Source organism: Camelus ferus, chromosome 2, assembly GCF_009834535.1.
Source record: "Camelus ferus isolate YT-003-E chromosome 2, BCGSAC_Cfer_1.0, whole genome shotgun sequence".
Taxonomy (NCBI): Eukaryota; Metazoa; Chordata; class Mammalia; order Artiodactyla; family Camelidae; genus Camelus; species Camelus ferus.
Genome location: NC_045697.1, coordinates 27,812,294 through 27,832,841, shown reverse-complemented (window position 1 = coordinate 27,832,841; position 20,548 = coordinate 27,812,294). Strand labels below are relative to the sequence as shown.

General features: G+C 42.6%; 1 protein-coding gene across 1 annotated transcript in view; it reads left to right on the top strand.

Moving 5' to 3' along the window:
* LOC116668339 overlaps positions 1–20,548 on the top strand; it is a gene marked incomplete at its 5' end in the record, with an annotated part of 79,550 nt that overhangs the window by 20,122 nt on the left and 38,880 nt on the right. The window contains 2 exon segments of the mRNA XM_032495869.1: positions 4,773–4,948; positions 13,144–13,265. Coding sequence (XP_032351760.1) covers positions 4,773–4,948; positions 13,144–13,265 — 298 coding nt within the window.

Genomic DNA, 20,548 nt, shown 5'->3' with positions numbered 1-20,548 from the left:
CATTCTTATTTATAGCAGCTGACGTTTCTGAGCATTGACCACATTCCAGGAAGCATGTTCAGAGTTGTATGTAAATTCTCTTGTTTAATTTTTGCAAGAACCCTTTGAGGTAGTTACCATGATTGTAGGCATTTATAAATAAGTAAACTAAAGCACAGAGAAACTGAAAAGCTGCCCACAATCCCATGGCTATTAAGATGTGGACCTGTGCGGTCTGTCTCCAGATCCTGCTCTCTTTGCTAATGTACACGCTACCCAGAACTGCTCATTTCTGTGCTTTTGCCTAGCAAGGCTTATTTCATCACTCCTGAACATTCATCTGCTTTTTCAGTCCATAATTAAGAATCGCCGTCTGAGCCAAAATATTAAGGAGTTCAAATGCAAAATAGTTCTGAAATTAAAGTATGTCTATTAAATTATAGAACTTGTAATACTAGAGTGGGAGATGTGCTGTGACTCCTTCCTGAATTTGTACATGCCTACAAATGCTGCCATCTCCAAGAAGTGGAAAAATACTTTTCCTCACGTGTAGAACAAAATGCCTTTTCTTTACCCCCTGTAGACCTGGACTTCAATGATGGCACTACGACTTGATGGCATCTGAACCTGGGCGAGCTCTTTAAGCCCTGAGGGCTTCAATTCTCAGATTTGTAAAATGGAATGGTTCTGCTTCCCACACGGGATAGTCTGAGGATCAGGAAGGCATCCTGATCTCTTCTTGTCTCTGCATCTCCATTGCTTTTTCTCCTCCATGATGCTTCCTTCTGGAAAAGCCTTTTTCAAAATTTTTTGACCACAGTCCATAATAATAAATAACGTTACTTTGAAAACCAGTAGACATGCTACACGTACGTATATATAATAAAAATGATCACCTAGTTTATTTTACAGACTAGGAAAGTTAATTACTTTTGGAAGTAACTGTGCTGAGCCAACAGGAATAAACCAGGCTGTTCTAGGAAAATTGGGCCACATGTCACAAAACCAGTTAACTTTACTTATTTTGAGGCATTCTGTTATTTTATCATGTATTCTAGTAAATTTTAAAAAATGCTTTTCAGCACGGCATTGTAAATCAACTCTACTTCAATGAAAAGAAAAATGCTTTTCAGGTCTATTAAATAGATTTTGTAACCCACGTATGAGCCCCTACTCAAGCACTTTGATTCGCTGTAGAGAATAACTTATCTGACCATTCCAATATTCCTGGATCCAAAAGTGCTAAAGATTAGCATACTCAAATTTGGAGAATCTCTGGAGAACCCAGGTGTGGGACGAGATCCATTCTAATTGCCATAGCCACACTCATTCCAACTCTCTTTCTGTTCTTTCATTCATTATCCATTCTTTCATTCTGTCATTTATCAGATATTTGGATTACCTTTCATATTACCAAGTGCTGGAAATAGTCAGATCCTGGGCGCGGGGACATGGTCCACGCTCTTAAGGAACTCAGATGTTGGAGGTGGGCTGACGACGCCTGCGTGGACAAATCATCGCGGGAGAGAGAGAGATGGGTGGTATAGTGTAGGGATGACCAAAAGGTCGTAGGAACATGGAAGACAGACCTACCAACTTTGCCAGGGAGGAGGAGAGGGTTCGGAGGAAAGGAGTAACATTTAAACGTATGAAGTTCTTGAGGAAGACAGCGAAGCCCTAAGGGTGAGAGGAGTTGCTGCTGTCTGGCGGCCACGCCCTCCATGCGGCTCCCCTAGGCGAACACAGTACCCGGTTGATCTGCAGCTGTATCTGTTTCCCTTGTGTTTCTCAAATGTATTTTAATCTTCATGAAAATACTCACACCCCCTTTATTTTGGTCTCCCCAACCTATTTTTTTAAACACACAGTGAATCAGTGTTAGCTCCCCCTTCTCCTTCTCTTCCAATCCAATTCACCCGCCTTTATTTTTCTTCACATTTTTCACCTTCTAAATATACTATATAATTTCCTTGTCCATTATGTTTACTATCTGTTTCTTCCTCCTAGAACGTAAGCTCAGGAAGGCGGAGATTTGGTCTATTTTGTTCACTGTGATATTCCCCATGCCCCCTGCCCCCAGCTTCTGGAAAAGTGCCTAGTACCTACACAATTGGTCCCTGATAAACAATGGGAAAGACCTAAAAGAGCCAATTTCTGTATCCAGGACAGAATTAGTATCTGCTCAGATCTGAAGGAAAATGTATAGGAAAATAAAAAGCCTACAAGGGACCATCGATAATAGCATCCTGTTCCTCCCTCCCTTCAATAGTGTTTGTTGATCACTCGCTCTGTTGTCAGCCCTGCTCTGAGCACTGGGATTTCAGAGAAGAACAGAACAGACCCTATTTCTGTCTTTTTGGAGCTCACCTGCCAGAGGGAAGCAGATGTTAATGAACTACACAATTGCCAATTTGGGATAAGTGCTAAGAAAAAAAGTAAAGGGTGCTATGAAAGCATGAAACAGCAGCGCATGACTTGCTTGGCCTGGGAGATCAGGGAAGTTATTTTTAAGCTGAGTAGAAGTTCAGTGAGAGAGGAGTGGGAGAGAGGGCTTTCCAGCAGAAGAAACAGAGTAACAAAGGTCACAGAGTGGGAAAGAGAGTGACTGCGTCTTCCAGGAGAGGCCCCAGAGCCTGAGGGAGGGAGGAGGGGCTTAGCACAGGAGAAGAGGTAGATGAGTGGACCAGGTAGATCCAGGTGGGTACAGACGTTAAGGGGTTGGCTTTTCAGCCCAAGAGAAAAGGGGAGCTGTGAGCAGGTGGTAAACTGGGGAATGCTGAAATGAAAAGATGGTGCAGGCTAATACGCCGACAGGGGATTAGAAAGGATGGCAGGATAAGGGGAGGCAAGTTGGGAAGGTGCTGCAGTGGTGAGAGCGAGAGGGTTGGAGTGGAAATGAAAAGTCATGGGTAGATTAGAGAAATATTTATGAGATAAAATTGAAGTCAATGGCTTTTTCATAGTTTCAAATAAATAGGTTAAAACTTGTACGTATAAGGTTTTTGAATGTTTCTGTGAACCAAAATATAAATAAAGAAGCAATTGAGTGGTTTGTCATCAATCTCTGTGATATGTATACAAATATTCCTAACAAGTGTGCCCAAACTACAACGAGTTAGTAGCCCCAGTGTGGCTGGGGCTGCGGAGCCTTCAAGGGAGGGATATTTCAGTGACATCCCATTGTGCTGGGGAACAAGTCCAAACTCCTTAACTTAGCACTGCAGGTTCTCCTTGATTTGGCCCCTTGCCTGCCTCCACAATGTCTTCAGCTGTCCTCCAACTCATAGTCTCTGCCCTCAACTGGAACTCACCAGGACATGGGGTTCCTGGGATTCTCTGTGGTTTCTGATACACGTTCGCTTTCCCAGGTTGTTCATTTGCCTGCAACGTCATCCTCAGCTGCTTAACATTTGTCCTGTCCATCAAGACTCAGATTAAACGTCACCTTCTCCAGAAGATCTGGCCCACTAGGCTTCTCCACCCCTACTCCCCAGCAGTGCAGGGTGATGCTAAGAGCCCCATGTCCCGCGGCATACCTCCCATCTTATACCACTTGCTGTGCCCCACTGCCTCTTTATTTTAGTATCTGTTTCCTCTAGGTGCGAACACCCTGAGGCCGGAAGCTTTGCTTTGTGTCACTGTGTCCCCATTGCATAGCCCAGTGTCTGGTCACAGGAGGCCCCCACTAAATGGCTGTTGGATGGTAAAATGCCCACACCCCTTTGATGAGATCCTCAAAGAAATATGAGAGACCGAATTTTTAAATTTCTTGCAAATTACTTTTTTACACAGAGCCTAAATTGAAATTTAGAATCATAAAACCACAGCATTTTCTAACTGGAAAGGATTTAGGAGTTATCTAGAGGAGTTGTTTTCAATCCAGTCAGTAGACGAGGGCAAGTTTTCGCACTCCAAGGTAAAATGAGAAAAATATGAGCAATGGTACACATCTTTTAAAAAGAATCAGGTTAAGTGCATTCAGTTTAAGTGATACATTCTTATTCTGAGATGTCTCCCTCTTATTTTAAGGTTATATATGAATTATGAGCCAGTAGTTTTTTTTTTAAGTTTAATTATTTTATTAAATCAAAGATTTTGGAGACTTCAGTATTTGTGTCTTTCCCTTCAGAACTAAGACCCAGAGAGGTTGTGACTTTGCCCATGGCCAAACTAAGAAATAAACATTTTAGTCTGGTGTCCTTCTGCTGTTGTGTGTAATGCAATTGTGTTTATTTTAAAATCTTATAGGTATATTTGGTGTGATTGGTTTTCCATTCAGCATTTTAAATTCAGAAATGAGGCAATCAGTTAACATATTTGTTGTATTACAATCTGACCAGGCTTGCTCTCTGAGAAGTATCTAGAGCCATATGACATTGCTGTCAGTGTTTGGTGAGGTTTTAAGAAATATCAGAGTCTTTAAAAAATATGAAAATGAATATATGTGTATATATGTTTGACTGGGACATTGTGCTGAACACCAGAAATTGACACATTGTAATTGACTGTACTTCAATAAAAAATAAAAATAAAAAAAGAAATACAGACTTATAGACTCCAGTAGTTCTTCCTAGCAGTTGTTCTACTTTTAACTAATTAATTAGTTGTTCAATGTCTGATTCTTTTTCTAGAAGGTAAGCGACATGAGGGCAGGAACCCTGTCTCCGCTCCCCATCCCGCTTTCCCCAGTACTGAGCTCAGTGTATATGCAGGAAGGATTTAATAAATATTAGTTGAGTAAATGCATGCATGGTCTTTAAAAAACCCCTTTACTTTTTTACCTTATCTAACAGCTCCTATGGCTGCTGTAGTCCTTGCCCCCCACCTGGCCCCGCCTTCTTCCAGCTGCTGCTTCAAGCCATTTTTAGAACAGGAGAGGACCCGGTTCACCAGACTGGAGGTGATGCTTGTTGGCGACTTCTGCAGCGGGAGGGGCGGCCCACCCAGCGTCCACCGCGAGCTTCAAAAGGTGGGACCTAGGCTTAAGCCCTGTTTCGCGGTGGTTAGGATCGGTGTTTGCACCTCCCTTCCTAACTGCTCCTATGCTCTAGACAGCTGTGTGACCAAAGCCAAGCATCTGTTTCACAGTCTGCAGTAACACAGGGCTGTTGCCTTTTTAGATGACTGATTTGGACAACAGTGTGACTGTGGGAACCCCAGCTCTCTCATCAACAAGGTATACAACCCTCTTTATTTTGTGCAACACACTGGGCTTTGCCTCAAGAGAGCTGGGCGAAGGCAGGCATTTTTGTCTGTTTTGTTGGCTGCTCTGCCTCCATCCCGCAGGACAGTGATTGCATGCCCACTCTGTGGACACTCTAGCTATTTGTTGAAGAGTGAATGAATGAGGAAATATCCTCATAGCTGGTGAATGTCATCTTGCGGGTTTTCTTTTTATATAAACATTTTGTTATTGAGTTATAGTCATTTTACAATGTTGTGCATCTTGTGCTTGATGTGCCATTTTGACTATATTTCACCCAGTCAGGAACTTGAAATGTGTGCTGTTTCTGAAGAGGGCAACCTTTTGCTCATCCTCCCCCCACCCCTTTCTAAATTCCAGTTCCAATACTCTGCTGCACAGCCCTCAACTGGGTACCAAAGCTCCACTTTCCTTTACAGAACTGGACAAACCATGTGTGTCATGTGTGTGCGAGTGAGGATGTTGTTACAAATTTTCCAAATCTTCTGATCAACCCACAGACTTTACAATATAACTAATTCACTCTTTTCTTCACTCCTTTTGTTTGTTTGTTTTTTGTAAAATGCTATGCTTTCAAATCAATGTTTTCCATAAGAATACTGATTTTTCCTAAATTTTTCTGAATTCCTGTAATTCAGAAATCAGAGAACAAATGGTGATAATATATGCTAAAATTAAAATTAGTCTGCCTCTTTTGATAAACAAGAGCTTTGTCACTTCCCCATTCTTGTCTGTCAGGAAGCTCAGAACTTAGATTTATGCCCACTTGTGCTACCTATTCTTACCCTCAACTTTCTGAAATGGGAATTTAATCTCTGTTTCCCTTCATTACTTTGTCCTTTTAAACTTTAAAAAATATATATGGCATTATGCTTTGTTGAAAGTAGTTTCAAATTCTTTCTGGTAGATGGAAAATTATAACTAATAAGGAAAAAAAATCTCCCTAATTATTCACAGGTGCTTTTTCAAAGCCTGCCTTCCGTGGTGCTATCGTGCCTCCTTCTAACACACTGGATATCAACCCTCTTCCTGAGCCTGATTTCCCCAGTATCACAGGCACTGGGAAATAGGCGTCTTATGCGCGAATATTAGAGTGTGGCAGAACTGGATTTTTGTTACAATGCCACGAACTAGTGGAGTGACCTTGGACTGGTCACTTAACGTCAGTTTCTCTTCTATACATTGGATATAAAATCACATGCTATATCGATAATTGGTGTCCACTTTTTTAGTTTGTTTGTTTTTTGGTGGGGAGGTAATTAGGTTTGTTTGTTTGTTTGTTTATGGAGGTACTGAGGAATTGAACCCAGGACCTTGTGCATGCTAAGCATGCACTCTACCACTGAGCTCTACCTAGCCCCCCCCCAATATGGAATATATTTTGAAAACATTACAGTTGTCTGTACATCCCTTAAGATCAGGGGCTACATCTTGTTCATATTTGTATCCCCAGGGCTTGGATTGTTGACCTGAACTGAAAGAGGGCACTAAACTTGGGTGACACTAATTTACTTATTGTTTTCTTTCAGAAAAGTTCCATTGGTGTCTGTTCCTCAATAAACCTTCCTTGGTCAATTGACCTTAATCAAGTACCTTCTGCAGATTTCTGTTACCCCTAGGATATTTAATTGAGGAAGGAGTATAAAGGATAAACACAGAAAAATGAAAACTCACACATACAAATTATAGATTCGTTAATGTCAGAGGTCACAAAATGGTGGCTTTAAGGCTAAATCTGCCTGTAGACATGCTTTCTTTGGCTCAAACATTATTTTTTAAAATGTAAAACAAATAATTTAAACTCCAGAAATGTGGATTTTGCTTTCTCTTGGTCACGCCCGGCCAGGTCCCTCCATGGGGATGGCTGGCAATGCAACCATTTCAGGCGTGTCCTCGACAGGCCACCCCAGAGGCAGCCCTGTCCCTCCCTGTCCTCTCCTGTACACCAGGGCCGATGGGAGTTGCCATTATGCTTGCACTTCGGTAGTTTTTTTTTTTTTAAACATTTACCACATATCAGGCACTATTCTAAGCTCTTTGGTTGTCTATCTAGAAATCTACCTCTGTATCACAGGAAGGGACACCGAGGCACAGTTCCTGTGTGGTGGGTACATCTGGCTCCCAGGTTCTAGCTATTAATCACTCAGCTATATCATATCTTGGTGGGGAGGGAAGGATATCAAAAATCATACCTAACCGCCGTGCCAGGTGGTGCCCGAGCCGCTTGCCTGGGACACTGGGTTCTGTCTCATTAGAGAAGAAAGATTCACAAAAGAAGTGATTTTGTAGAGTTTTAAAGGTAAAAAGAGTCATCAGTCCAGGCAGATTCAATGCATCATGCAAAGCCCCCGCCAGAGGTGGGAGAGCAGGCCTGGGTAACTGAGCTGCATGAAGGCGCAGACAGAGGCCAGGCAGGAGGTGAGGCGTGGCCGCTGAGACTTGGAGCTTGAATCTGATACCCCAGGAAAGTAGACTGCCATGGGCGAGCTAGGGAGGCAGGTGATAAGGTCGAAGTCCTGTTTGACCAATATGATGGGGAATGAATCGGCATTCTTACAGGAGTCCTGCTGAACTTCATTCATTGCTTTCACAATAGAAGAAAGTCGATTTTGTAACACAGGTGTCCCTATAATACTGGCCTGACTGTTTACTTCTGCTCCAGTCCCTGAGCCTATGAGCAAATACTTCAGGCACTACAACGAGCAGAAACTTGAGACAGAGCTTATCTGGTAATGCTGGGTTTTGCATCATATCCAGGGTGTGGTGTTACTTTAGAAGGCAAGTTCAATAATTACGTGTTTACGGATTGAGCAAACAGTGCATGTGCCCTGAGAGGGCTCAGGATTTATACTTTGAGAGCCCAGCGAACTAACTTATTCAACTAATCAGCAGGCTCTGTACCTGGATGTAGCAAATGGTCGCAATATATTCAACATATACATATGTGAATGTGTGTGTGTTTATTTATATTGAATATTCACGTAGCATCTTGCGTTTAACTACTTATTCACAAAATAGCCCAGGGAAGCTTGAAGACGTTAAGTGAATCAACTAAAGCTAATTCAGGCAAGCCCAGGTCACTGACCCACCCTGTGTGTCCTCTCTTTGTTACATGTAACCTATTAAATAAAGCCTTTTGTGTTTTTGATGTAACCTAACAATGTAATGAAGTGACAAAATGAGTATAAAAAGCATTAAGGTCACCTAAACTTCCTTTGTTAGAAAATAAGAATGCCTATTAAACTATTACATTCTTTATTTTCTTGCTCCATTATTATTTATCTCTGTAGGAGAGAGATTGGAACCATATTTATTACTCTGGTCTTAACAGGGCTTGTCAGCCACTGTCATACAGTAAGTGTTTATAAGCATTGGCAATAATGAGTGGGAGCCCACACCCCTGCTTGATGTCTGCTTCCCTGCTTTATTGCCCTTAGATAATTTCTTCCATTTCTATTTTTGCATTTTCAAGGACAACACAAGGCTGGACAGTTACGTGATTCAGGACTTTTAAACACATTTGAAATATGGCAATTACTTGCTATTCTTGATAACAAACCTAAAGGCAAGCTTGCAAGCGCTGACTTGTCCTCTCCCTCCTCATTCCAGCTACTACAGACTGAAGAAATTATCTGCTTAGTTGGGCTGCATGTCACTGCTGTCTGTAGAAGTGGCTTTCAGATGCAGGTGTTGGTTTTGGGAGCCCCCTTGGCTGTGATTTTACATGTCTCGTTTTCATTGCTACACTAACTTCGAGGACCAGGCAGCATCCTTGGCTTCCTTGGGGGCGTGGGAAGGGGCGCACCTTGGATTGTTCTACTCCCTTTGAGGTCAGTGACATCTGAGTCTGGCCCTTCTTTGCTCTGGTCATTCAGACGTTCTGGACTTAAGTTTCTGCAGCTTTTGGAATGGTGATCAAATGTCCACACAGCAACTTTTGGTGCACTTAGAGCTATGCTAGGGGAAGCGTGAAATTACTTCCCAAAGGATGTGGGTCCTGCCCCCTCAGGAACCAGAAAAGGGAAGATCATGGTTGGACCAGTAACCCAGCCTCACTGGGTGTCAGTTTCCTCATTTGTAAAGTGTGAGGGTTACATGAGAGTGCCTCTAACATCCTTTTCTGCTCAAATATTCTATGAGCCAAAGAAAGCTGAGAACACATCTAAATTGAGAATTCTGAAATTTTAAGAATTTTCTGGGAAACTGAGATGGTGACACCAGCCAATAGGACTGAGATAGAGTTTGCCGTCAAATGGAATCAAGGATAAACCTGGTTCTGCCAGTTCCTTGCTCTGTAACCTTCAGTAAGTGACTTCTCTTTGAAACTTGTGTCTTATCTTTAAAATGGAAATACTACTATCTACCTAGCAGAGCTGTTGTATGGATTTAATACACATCCATGGTGTATTTTTAGTGCTACAGGCATAGCTCTGTAAATGGTGTCACTCTATAAACGGTGAAAGTTGCTCTGATGACGGTAATCTTAGGAATATATGGTTTTAGAAATAGTTAAAGGTTTGGAAAAGATTAGATCTAAGGAAGATAGCATATGAAGTCTTTGAAATTGCAGTAGGACTAAGACAGATTTTGAGGATAGAGTAGCTACTGAAAAAAATGATGCCACGGTGATAAGAAATTGAGGTGAAGAGCACTTATGGGCAAGATTGTTTATTGAGTTACTTCTAGCACTTGCTATAGGTGTGGACACTTTTGATGAGACAATATCCTTGTGATCAGTATCGTCCTGCGCCTTGTCCAGCATGTTACCTTCCAGACACAGAGTCATTCTTTATATTCAACGATGGCAGTCAGTTGATGACTTATTGTTACTCTTGTGTCTGAAAAGACCAACTCAGGGTCAGCAGTTCTTTCTCAAAACCCCAAATGGTGATTGGTTTTATTCTGAAGCTACTATCAATGCATATCATGCCTGTCACTTTTATTATTTCTGCCAACATCTGGATTCTTGGCAATTTCACCTTCCTTTAGATCTTCTTCACCTTGGCTCCTCTGGTCTCAGGGGATTTTTGAAGCCTTTGAACTTCTTTGCAGAATTGCATGTGTATGAGCATATATGCATTTGTGGGGAGACCTGGCCGGAATAGAGGGATCAGACTCAAAAAAGTCAAAAACTGTGGCTGAAAACGTCTTGGACGAGGAAAGAATTGAAATAACTTCACAAAATGAAAAAAATGATCTAACAAACACGGAGAGGTCCCAGCATACCTGTTTGCTTCTGCAGCTTTAACATGTCCACGCCTTCTCCTTTCCTCTAACGAACATGCAGTGGGTGAGTCTCCTTGGCAAGGTTTTCAGTTTCAGAGCAGCTCTTTATGGCATGACCCGGTGTCTGGCTGAATGGCCTGGAGGATTTCTGATGAGTGGATGTGGAGACTTTGCACTCTCTTCATTGTCCCTAGAAAGAGCATGAAGTTTTTTATTATTTTTTAGGAAACCTAAAGTGTTAGAGACTACTTTCCAGGGAAGGAATGAAAACTGATTTTGATTACAGTAACCTAAAAGGGTGAAGTAAAAGTGGCAGGATAAGATTTTTAAAGGAAAAGTGCTTGTTACCCAGATTTCATTTGCAGAGAGAATCAGTCCTTTGTGCCTGGCTTGGCCTCCAGGCCAGCAGGGCCACAGGGCCACGCCCCAGGGCGGGTCTGGGATAGTACAGCTTCCTCCTCCTCTCTCTCTGTATTTGTCTCTGTGTCTCTCTCCCTCTCTCTCTCTCTCTCTCTCTCTCTCTCTCTCTCTCTCTCTCTCTCTCTCTCTCTTTCTCTCCCCCCCCCCTCTCACACACACACACACACACACACACACACACACAGATCTTTAAAAGGTACGATCTTTTTTGTGTCACCAGTGTTAGGATTTGGAACACCTTAGAGAGACGCTGATCACCACAAATCTAGACTGGGAAAGGAAGTGAATTTTCTTTGAACCTGTTTTGAAAATACAGAACTTCTCTTTTAAGAAATAGGAGGAAATAAATAACTAGATAGAATTTGTTGGGCCTCTGAAACTCCAAAGCAGCTGGTAAGCTTTCTGAGAGAGTGAAAAGCCCTAAGTTCGTCATTCACCAAATTACTACGTCGATGCAATGATTCTATTAGATGCTGGACATAGAATTTGCTCTCTAGAAGTTTACTTTCTAGTCAGGGAAACAGACCACACATACGTGGAGCAGCTAAGGAGAATAAAGTGCAGCAGACTTCAGAGAAGGGAGAGCTTACGCGGGCTGGAGGAAGACGTCAGATCAGCAACAGACACATATTGATGTGCTTCAGTGAGGGAACGGGTAAATAAAAGTGGTGATTTCAAATGATGGAGTATAATCAGCAGCCACAATTATTGAAATAAATCTATATGAAGCCACACGGATAGGTCTCAAAATATTCTTGAGTGAATAAAGCAATTCTTAGGGTGTGTAAAACGTTATACCACATATGGAAGAAAAACACATAAAATAACATCACTGATTCTTTGTGTGTGTGTGTGTCTCTTTTAAAATCTAGAAGGTAATATTTTGAATCATAATCATGGTTACTTTTTTGAGGATGGAGAGATCAGGATGAGGATGCCGGTCAAAGATCTATCTGGTTTCATCTGTTTTGTGCTGGTTTCACATTTGGTGATTGACTCTGGTGACCGGGAAGTCTAGAGGCTCAGGTTTTTTCTGCAAAAAGCAGCTGAGGGTTTTGTAAATATCTTGCCTTCTTCTAACACACCACATGACTTCCTGGTAGCCAGGGCCTCTCAGAGGTCCCAAGAGTTGGGTCTCTTCCATTTTTTGAGGCTTCCAGCACAGTAATAAATGAAGAAATGCCAAAAGAATGTTACAACCAGCACAGCACATTTTAAATGTTTATGTTTAGCCATTAAAGTTGTGCGATGAGTCCTTTCTCGTCAATCCGGTCGGGGTATCTCTGTGATGCCATCAAAAGCCTATATTTTAGGTCCTGAGCCAGTGGTCCTCCCACTACAGTCCTGCAAGTGGCCCCAGGGAACCAGAAGAAGGCCCTGGGTGAAGCAGGCTGATGGACTGTTAGCTGAGGGCCCTGTGAAGGCAAGTTCTAGTGCCTCAGTCCTTCGCCAGGGTCTGAGTTTCCCCCAGGCCTGGCATTTGCATCTATAGCCTCTTGCCTGCAAAATGGGTTGAGTTTCAGCTGTTTGCATGTGTTCTAGAACATCAAATGGAGGAAAGTTTACCTTTCCAGCCATTCGCCCCCTTTTTCTATTCAGGGCTTTCAAGGTCAAACAGACTCTCAGTACACACTGTATGCCGGCCCAGCCCAACCCTGGCTTCCCCCTGGGTCCAAAGAGAACTGGGACCAAATGTATTGTTACAGTTTCATAGATTGCAAAATGTCCAACCATTTCATTTTTTTAAGTAGGGAATGTTCATCCTAAGAAAAAGTTGAAAAGGGCCATAAAATATTAAAATGTGCATCTATTTCACTTTATAGAAGGGAAATGGATTTTATCTTAAAGTCTTAACTTTTGTGTGTGGTGAAATTCTGATAAATAGCTGGAGATGTTAATAGCCTTAGCCAATTACAAGCACACTTTTGAAACGTTTTGAAGAGGCTCATCCCTCCAGTCACCCTCTTTTTAATATTATATCGAGAGGTGATGTATAATCCAAAGCGTTCTCATTATGATAGTACTACTAATCATTTGAAAGAATACATCCATCTAAACAAATAATACACTCCAAAGAGAACCAAATGCTAATGCACATTTTATTGGATGACAAGACAAACAATATAATTATACTTGAATTTCAGGGAATCAAATGTAGTAAAAGTTTACATCTGCGCCCAGGGCCGGGTTTAGAAGTTAGCCATACATGCATTCATTTTTCCAAGTTTGGAAAGTTGGCTCAGTCGAGCTGAGGGCTACTTCACCAGACTAACAAAAAGGAAAATGTCTATCAGTTTTTCTTTTGTTCTTTTCAGATCCTGTTCAAGTGCACACAGAGCCAGCAGGTTCACCAGAAAGCTATTGAGCATTTGCTGGAACACATTACGCCGGGTGAATTTCTTCTGGAATGTTGCCAAGGGTTTTTTATGCTTCTGTGGTAGGCATTTCTTGAACACTGTCATTTGGCCAAGCGAAGAGCATTTGCTTAAAGGATAGAAAATGTTTAAAAAATTCTTGTTTGTTTAAAAGCAGGTTAAGTAGCAATATGATCTTAGGGTAGGGCCACGGAAAGCACTTACTTCTCTAAGTGATCTGATTAGATTATTTAATTTGGTGGTGGTGGTAGTTAAACAGATTCATAGTTTCTCCTAAAATAATTATATATTAATACTATCTTCTAGAAAGTATCTTCCAGGGCCTACCTTTCTTTGATGTGATTAGCTGCTTTTTTTTTTTAAACTGAAATTTCACTTTAGAGATGTCTCACGTGTTTGTGTCTATAGGAGCTACTAGTAGTAGCTAGAAAAATGGAGGTGCAGAGAACATGCTAAAAGAGGTTTTCTTTTTTTCACTTGTAATTCCAAAACTTGGTCATAAAATGTAAAACAAGAAGTGAAAATATCCTTAAATTAGAGAAGACAATAGTTTTAAAGTATTGCAAATTTCAGTATAAATTCCAAGTTCAAATTCTGACCCATAGGAAAATACAATACATAAACATCTCCCCAGAAATTATTCTCTAAAATCTGATCCCAAACCACTTTAACAAGGTTTCATCAATACCAAAGTTCGCATCATATTCTCTCAAATACCCAGTGATATACAAGAGCTCTCTCTAAATGTGGCAAGGGAAAAATCCTAAATAAGAATTTGAATTTTGTCTCTGCCATTCACTAGCTGTGTGGTCTTGGGTAAGTTACATATCTTCTCTGGGCTTCAGTGTCCTCATCTGTAAGATAGAAATAATAATACCTATTCCACGGGGCTGCTGTGAGGATCAGAGATGTTTGTAAGGCATCTCACAGTGCCTAGCATATTGTAAAGGCTTAAAAAATTTTCCTCTCTCATCATCCCCAATCCATTCCATCAGTATAAGTCAACCTGGAGGTTAAAATAGGCAGAAATGTGATGTAAGTTAGAATTGTGTGGTTTAAGTGTTAGGCTATCCCTTGCTGCTTCACTTTATACTTGAACTTTAAGTATACAAGTTTCTATAAACATTCTTTAAACAAAGCTAATCTGTTTTTATTTTGATGAAGATAGGACTGATACTGACTTAATGCTTGCAGGACTAAATGACAGGCAGGAGAATTTTGTTTCCATAGGGCTGAAAATGTTCATGAAAATGTTGAAAATGTTCTCAGTGAAAAGTAAAATATGGTGCTACCTTCTCCTACTCAGTATTTAAATTGACTCATAAGAAAAAATACAGCAATTCTTCTAAGTCCTATGGAATTTGTTGCCTCCCGCTCATGTTCAAGTTCGGACGATAATCATAAACTTGGCTCTTTTCAATTGAGTTTTGCTATGTGCTTGGCACGTTCCCACACCTGCAGTTCACAGAGTTCAGCCCAGAGAGCTCTGTAATTCTGGGCCACTCAGGTACCTGGGAGCTCAGGCTGAGGGCTTTCACGCCACAGTTTCTCGGCCAGTTTGGACACTGCAAACATTTGGGCGTTCCAGTTTCTGCAGTTTTGTTTTGGTTCTTTAAAAACAGCTCTTCCCGTACCCCGGACACCTCACCATTTCTCCAAGGCACTCATTGTGAGATGGGCAGGCTGGTGTCCAGTATTTGCATTCCAGACTGAAACGAACCAAATCTAGACTCTCTCTCTCTCTTTCTTTTCTTCTTTCTTTCTTTCTTTTTTTTTTTTTTTTTTTTTGGTGCCATGGCAAACAAAAGAGGATATGAGATGTGTTTATTCTTTTGTAAAATGAGGAAGTATCAATTCCAGATGTTGAGTTTTCCTCATTTACTTAGAATTGTTGGTATAAACCATTGCCCCAGTTTTCAATAGACATGTAGAAAGTACGAATTTGGTGGAGACGTTGGGGTGAGGAGGAAACGATGTGGGAAAACTATTTCTTTCTCATTTGCCATGAGACATTTAGTTCCTGGAGAGAACACATATAATGGCAAATAAAATGTCTTGGTCTTTGGGGCCAGAATTTGTGTTGTGTGTGTGTTGTGTGTCTTGCAGCGGCTAGGTGTGGGCTGTGTATTCATGGCTCTCTTGGTGTTGGTTCCTGTGGTTCTTCCCCCTGCCCAGTTTGCAATTCCAAGGCAGAGTGACTTGCTGATGGAACAGAATCTTTGGATAAAGAAAAATAGATATGTTAAATGAATTCGTAACAATTAACAATTTCTTTTACAAAAACCATTAAAAAAGAGAATGTTAGGAAAGAGTGTGGGCAAACCTGCACCCTCTCTCAAATGGATTCTGGATTGAGGGGTGGAGTTGGAGGCCAACGTCGTATGATGTAAATGGGGATTCTTAAATATTTTAAAATGTTTCTTGGGAGGGTAGTACTGAGAATCTATGCATCAATGGAAGACTTTTAACGTTATATGTTTTGGTTAAGGTTAACCATAAACATTTGGTGAGTTTACAGCCCAGGCATCAGCATTACTTCCTGTCTTCCCCCTCCGCACCACCACCTTCTCCCTCCCCTGCTCTTCTCGCTTGCAATGGGCAGGAAATCTGTCTTCTTCAAGATGCTCATGATGTAGTAAAGTCAGCATCCAGGCAAAAAAATGCAGAGGGCTGTAGAGAAAGGGTATGTACCTGCCACAAAAGGAATTCAGATGCATCAATCCAGAAAGGCTTCGTGGAGGAGGTGTCTTCCAGATGACGAAACAAACAGGAAGTGAGGAGGGAGTGGTGGTGATGGGATCCTGTGGAACTAGTTCCGACAAGGGGGAAAAGCATATGAACACTAATAACAGCGCCTTGCACCTGTTGAGAGTTTATTATGTGCAGCCATCTGCTAACTCTTTTTCATGGGTTAGCTCATTGAATTCTCACATAAAACTTGTAGGGCAGATTTTCTCTCATTTTAATCAAGAGAAAATTGAGGCAGAGCAAGGTGATGCTACTTGCCCACAGTTGCATGGGGAGTGAGTGGGAGAGCTGGGATCTGAACCCCAGAACCCAGGCTCTTAACCTTTTCAGAAAGGATCTGCTGTTTGAGGAACACTGAGCGGCTTGGCCGAGTCAGAGTCCAGTCTGTTTCCTGCAGGTGTGGTGGGAGATTGTTTCACTTTTATCCAGGGAGTGATATGTTTCTTAGTGAAAATCTGGTCAGAATTTGGAAATGGACTTTTTTTGGGGGGGTGGGGGAGGTGAGGAGTGGGACTATGTAGTAAAATTCCAATTTTTAAAAATTAATTTTTATTCCTTTGCTTATTTTTGTACAGAAGAAAAATTTCCCTAAAATTTCCTTAATTTTTCTTCTGGGCACGTGCGTTTGTGGAAGATAAACTGTAGATAGCCTGGATTGGGGAGGGGGTAATGGGGGTGTAAGGGAGTTGGGGTGGTATGCCTGGGGGCAAGAGAATGGTTAGGAGACCACCACCACCACCACCATCCCAGGTAGGAGATATTGGTGATGATGGTGAAGATGCTAGTTACTGTTTAACCGAGTGCTTACCGTGGGCCATCATATCCTTATTTAATCCCCACACTGGCCCCATGAAATAGTCATACTCTCAATGTACAGATGAAGAGACCGAGGCTCTCAGAGGTTAAATAACTTGACTAATGTCACACTGCAGGTAAGAGGCAGAGCCAGGATGTGGATAAGGGTCTGTCTGATTTCAGACTCTTAACTCTTAAGCTCTGACAGCACGTGACAGTAAGTGAGACAGGCTTACTTAGGTGTAGGGCTCTTGAGGTGCCATCCAAGTATGACGATGTCTGGGGAGAAAAACAGAAATGTATACATTTGGAAACGTGGAAGTTGACAGATGACAGAGTCCAAGGGAATGAATGTGTAGAGGAGAAAGTTGGTGAGGATGGTGTCCTGGGAACCACTCAGTGGAGGGAGATGAGACTGACCATGTGGGACCCTTAGAAGCAGAGGTGGGGAATGAAGTCCTTACCCCTGGACTCTGTGACTCATCCACTGGGTCACCGGGGACAAGCCCCTTACCTGGCATCTCAACCTCTGCATCTATAAAAATGAAGAAAACAACCCATTTTCCCAGACAACTTCACAAGATGTTTTCTGGTCATCAGTGAGGTGCTGTACATAAACATGCCTTAAAAACTCCAGAGTCCTTTACAGTAGAATGTGTATGGAGGCAAGAGGGGAGCAGTGGATGGTCTGAACCCTGCCAGTGAGCTGAGGATGCCAGGGGAACAGAGCTGAGCTTTTCAGTAGAACAAAGGGGAAGTTAGTGAGAAGCGCCTGTGGTCTGGGTTTGGATGGAAAGAAATAACTGGAAGAAATAACTCCTTAAGGAAGATTTAAAAGTGGCACAAGAGAGAGGAATAGGGAGGGATAAACTCCGAAGAATGTAAGTGAAGAGGCTGGTGCCCCAGGAGGAGCCTGGTCTGGGTCTGTAAGTCAGGGGTTACTGACCGACCTCTGAACCTAGCAGACTCCTTGCCCTTCAGCACATTGGCCTCTACGTCTGGGCCTCAGTCTTTGCCTCTGTAAGCATCATGCATCTGGTTCGCATAGATGGACCAAGCAGCCCCAGCGGGGAGTGACAGTGCCGCTACATCTTACCCCTCGTCCAGGGCTCTGGAACATTGTGTTGAGAAGGGCGGTGAGGCCAGGAGGACAGGTGTCGGGGTGGATGAGTGAAATCTGCTGGTGGTGTGTGGAGGGGCCGTGCTTCGTCCAGGCCTCAGACCCAGGCCCGAAAAGACAGGACACGCACAACCCAGGACTGCGGAGGGTCTGAGGAAAGGTCTCTCTGGAATTCTGGGGAAAAATTAATCGCTCGTGAGATGTCAGCCTTGTGGCCTTTCCCCTCTGGGGCAGGCCTGGGCCATCAGGAGAAGCCTCTGCTCTGTGAGGAGGCTGAAAGAGGGTGTGCTGGGAGTGGCAGATGCTTCTGAAAGATGGCTCCTGGGGTAAAGGGTTTTGAACAGGAAAGGGGATTCACAACAGGGCATACTTGAGAGGAACTGTTTAAGGCTTTAAGTCCTCGCCAAGGCGAGTAACATGAGACAGGACCTGTAAGTTACTTTGGACATACACACTGTGTAACCTGAAAATGCGCCCCCACCCCCGCCCCAGCAGCGTTGGTGTTTCTGAACTCCCAGTGTGTCCTCGTGAGGAGGATGGAGTGGGGGAAGGGATTCTGCCGGGGACAGACAAAAGTAGGGGTGCACTGGCTTTGAAGACTGAATTTCCTCCCTTTTTCTGCCTGGGGTGTAACCAGAGACCAGTGTCAACAAGGAATCTGGCTCTGGAAGCTTTTGTTTGCAGCTTTCCTTGGGGCAAGACTTGTTTTTTCAGAGGTCAATGAATTGTAAATTGTGTAATTTCAGGTTCCGCTGAAGCAGGGCAGGGAGAACTCTTGAGTGGGGTGGATGGTGTCACTCAGGCATCTAGGAAACTCTTGCTGTCTGTCTGAAAGACCAGACCTGGCCGCGTGGAACTGTCCCATTCACAGGAGAGAAGAAAATATATGCAGATTCGGGTGTTTACATCTGGATTTGCTATAGCAAATGGATCTGTGTCAAATCTCCCAAATAAGGTAATATCCCAAATTCAGACCAGCAAAAACAATAAAGCCAGTGATTCGGTCTGCCTGAGTACGTTTTTCTGGTTAAAACTATTTGTTGTGGCCTGCGAAGGTATATACCCCGTGCTATGGGGAAGGGTGCCCAGCTGGGAGCTTTCAAAGGTCTTCATCATTTTTCTTTTTTTAAAAAATAATTTTGTAACTTCTATTTTTGAATTTTTAATGTTTTTCCTTTTAATTTTTAAATTGGAGTGAGGTTGTTTATGTTAGTTTCAGGCGTACAGCATAGTGATTTGACATTTCTATACATTACAAACTGACTGCCACTTAAGTCTAGCAACCATCTGTCACCATATGAAGTTATTATAATGTTATTGACTATATTCCCTGTGCTGGACATTACATCTCCGTGACTTATTTATTTTATGACTGGAAGTATGTACTTCTGGATCCCCTATTTTGCCATACCCTCTGCTCTGATGACCCTCAATTTCTCTGGATCTATGAGACTGTATCTGTTTTGTTTTGTTTGTTTCACTTTTTAGATTCCACATGTAAATGAAATCATACTGTATTTGTCTTTCTCTGTCTGACTTATTTCACTCAGCACAATACCCTCTATGTTCATCCACATTGTCCCAAATGGCAAGATTTCATTCTTTTTTATGGCTGAGTAATATCCCATTGTGTATACAGGTCTTAAGCATTTTTAAATCTACATTTCTCCTCCTATACCCTAGGGTTAACAAAGGACCTGCTATCTGTTCACGCACTCAACACAAATCCATTGAGCATTTATCTTATTCCAGCCACTATTCTAAGGGCTGGCGACACAGAAATCAAACAAGGTATTGCTCTGCCAGAACTTACAATCTCCTGGCTTGGGCCAGGCAATAAAATTAATATGTTAGTTAATACATCAAGTAGAGAGACATGCTAGGAAGAGAAATAAAGAGGGCAGGAGGTAGAGCGGGCAGTGTCTCTGAGCTAGTGTGGTTGGAGCAGAAGTGAGGAAGTGAGCCCTGAGGCCAACTGAGGCAGCAAGTCCAAGACAAAAGGGGTGTCCAAAGGGCGCAGGGTAAGTGGTGGGAGGTGAGGTCAGAGGGGATCTGGAGGCAGAGGCGGTGCAGACCATGTGGGGCTTGGTGGGTCACTGTCAGGACTTTAGATTTTACTCCAAAGGAGATGGGAAGCTTGTGGAGGGTTCTCAGTAGATGTGGGACAGGTTCACTCTGCTTTTAAAATGAATTGAAGAGGGCAACGATGGAAACATGAAAACAGGATACAGTAATCTAAGCAAGAGATGGTGGTAGCTTAGACTAAGGATTTACCAGATTCTAAATATTTTGAAGGAGTAAGTGGCAAGATTTTCTGATGAATGGCATGTGAGCTTGGAGAGAAAAAAACCAAAGATGAGTCAAGGTTTGGGGGCTGAGCAGCTGGAATACTAGAGCTGTCGTTTCCTAAGGTGGGAAAGGCTGGTGGAGGAGCAGGTTTGGAGATGGGGAGCCAGAAGCTGGTTTTGGAATTGTTAAGTCTATCAGATGCCTAGTAGAGAAGTCTAACAGACTGTTGGCTACTTGCGCCTGGAGTTCAGGGGAGACGATGGGTTAGAGGTATACATCTGGGAGTGGGAAGCATGTAAAAAATTAAAGCAATGATGGGATAAGGTCACCTAGGGAGAGAGAGTACAGGTGGAACGGAAGGCAACCTGGGACTGAGCCTTGGCGCCTCCGGCA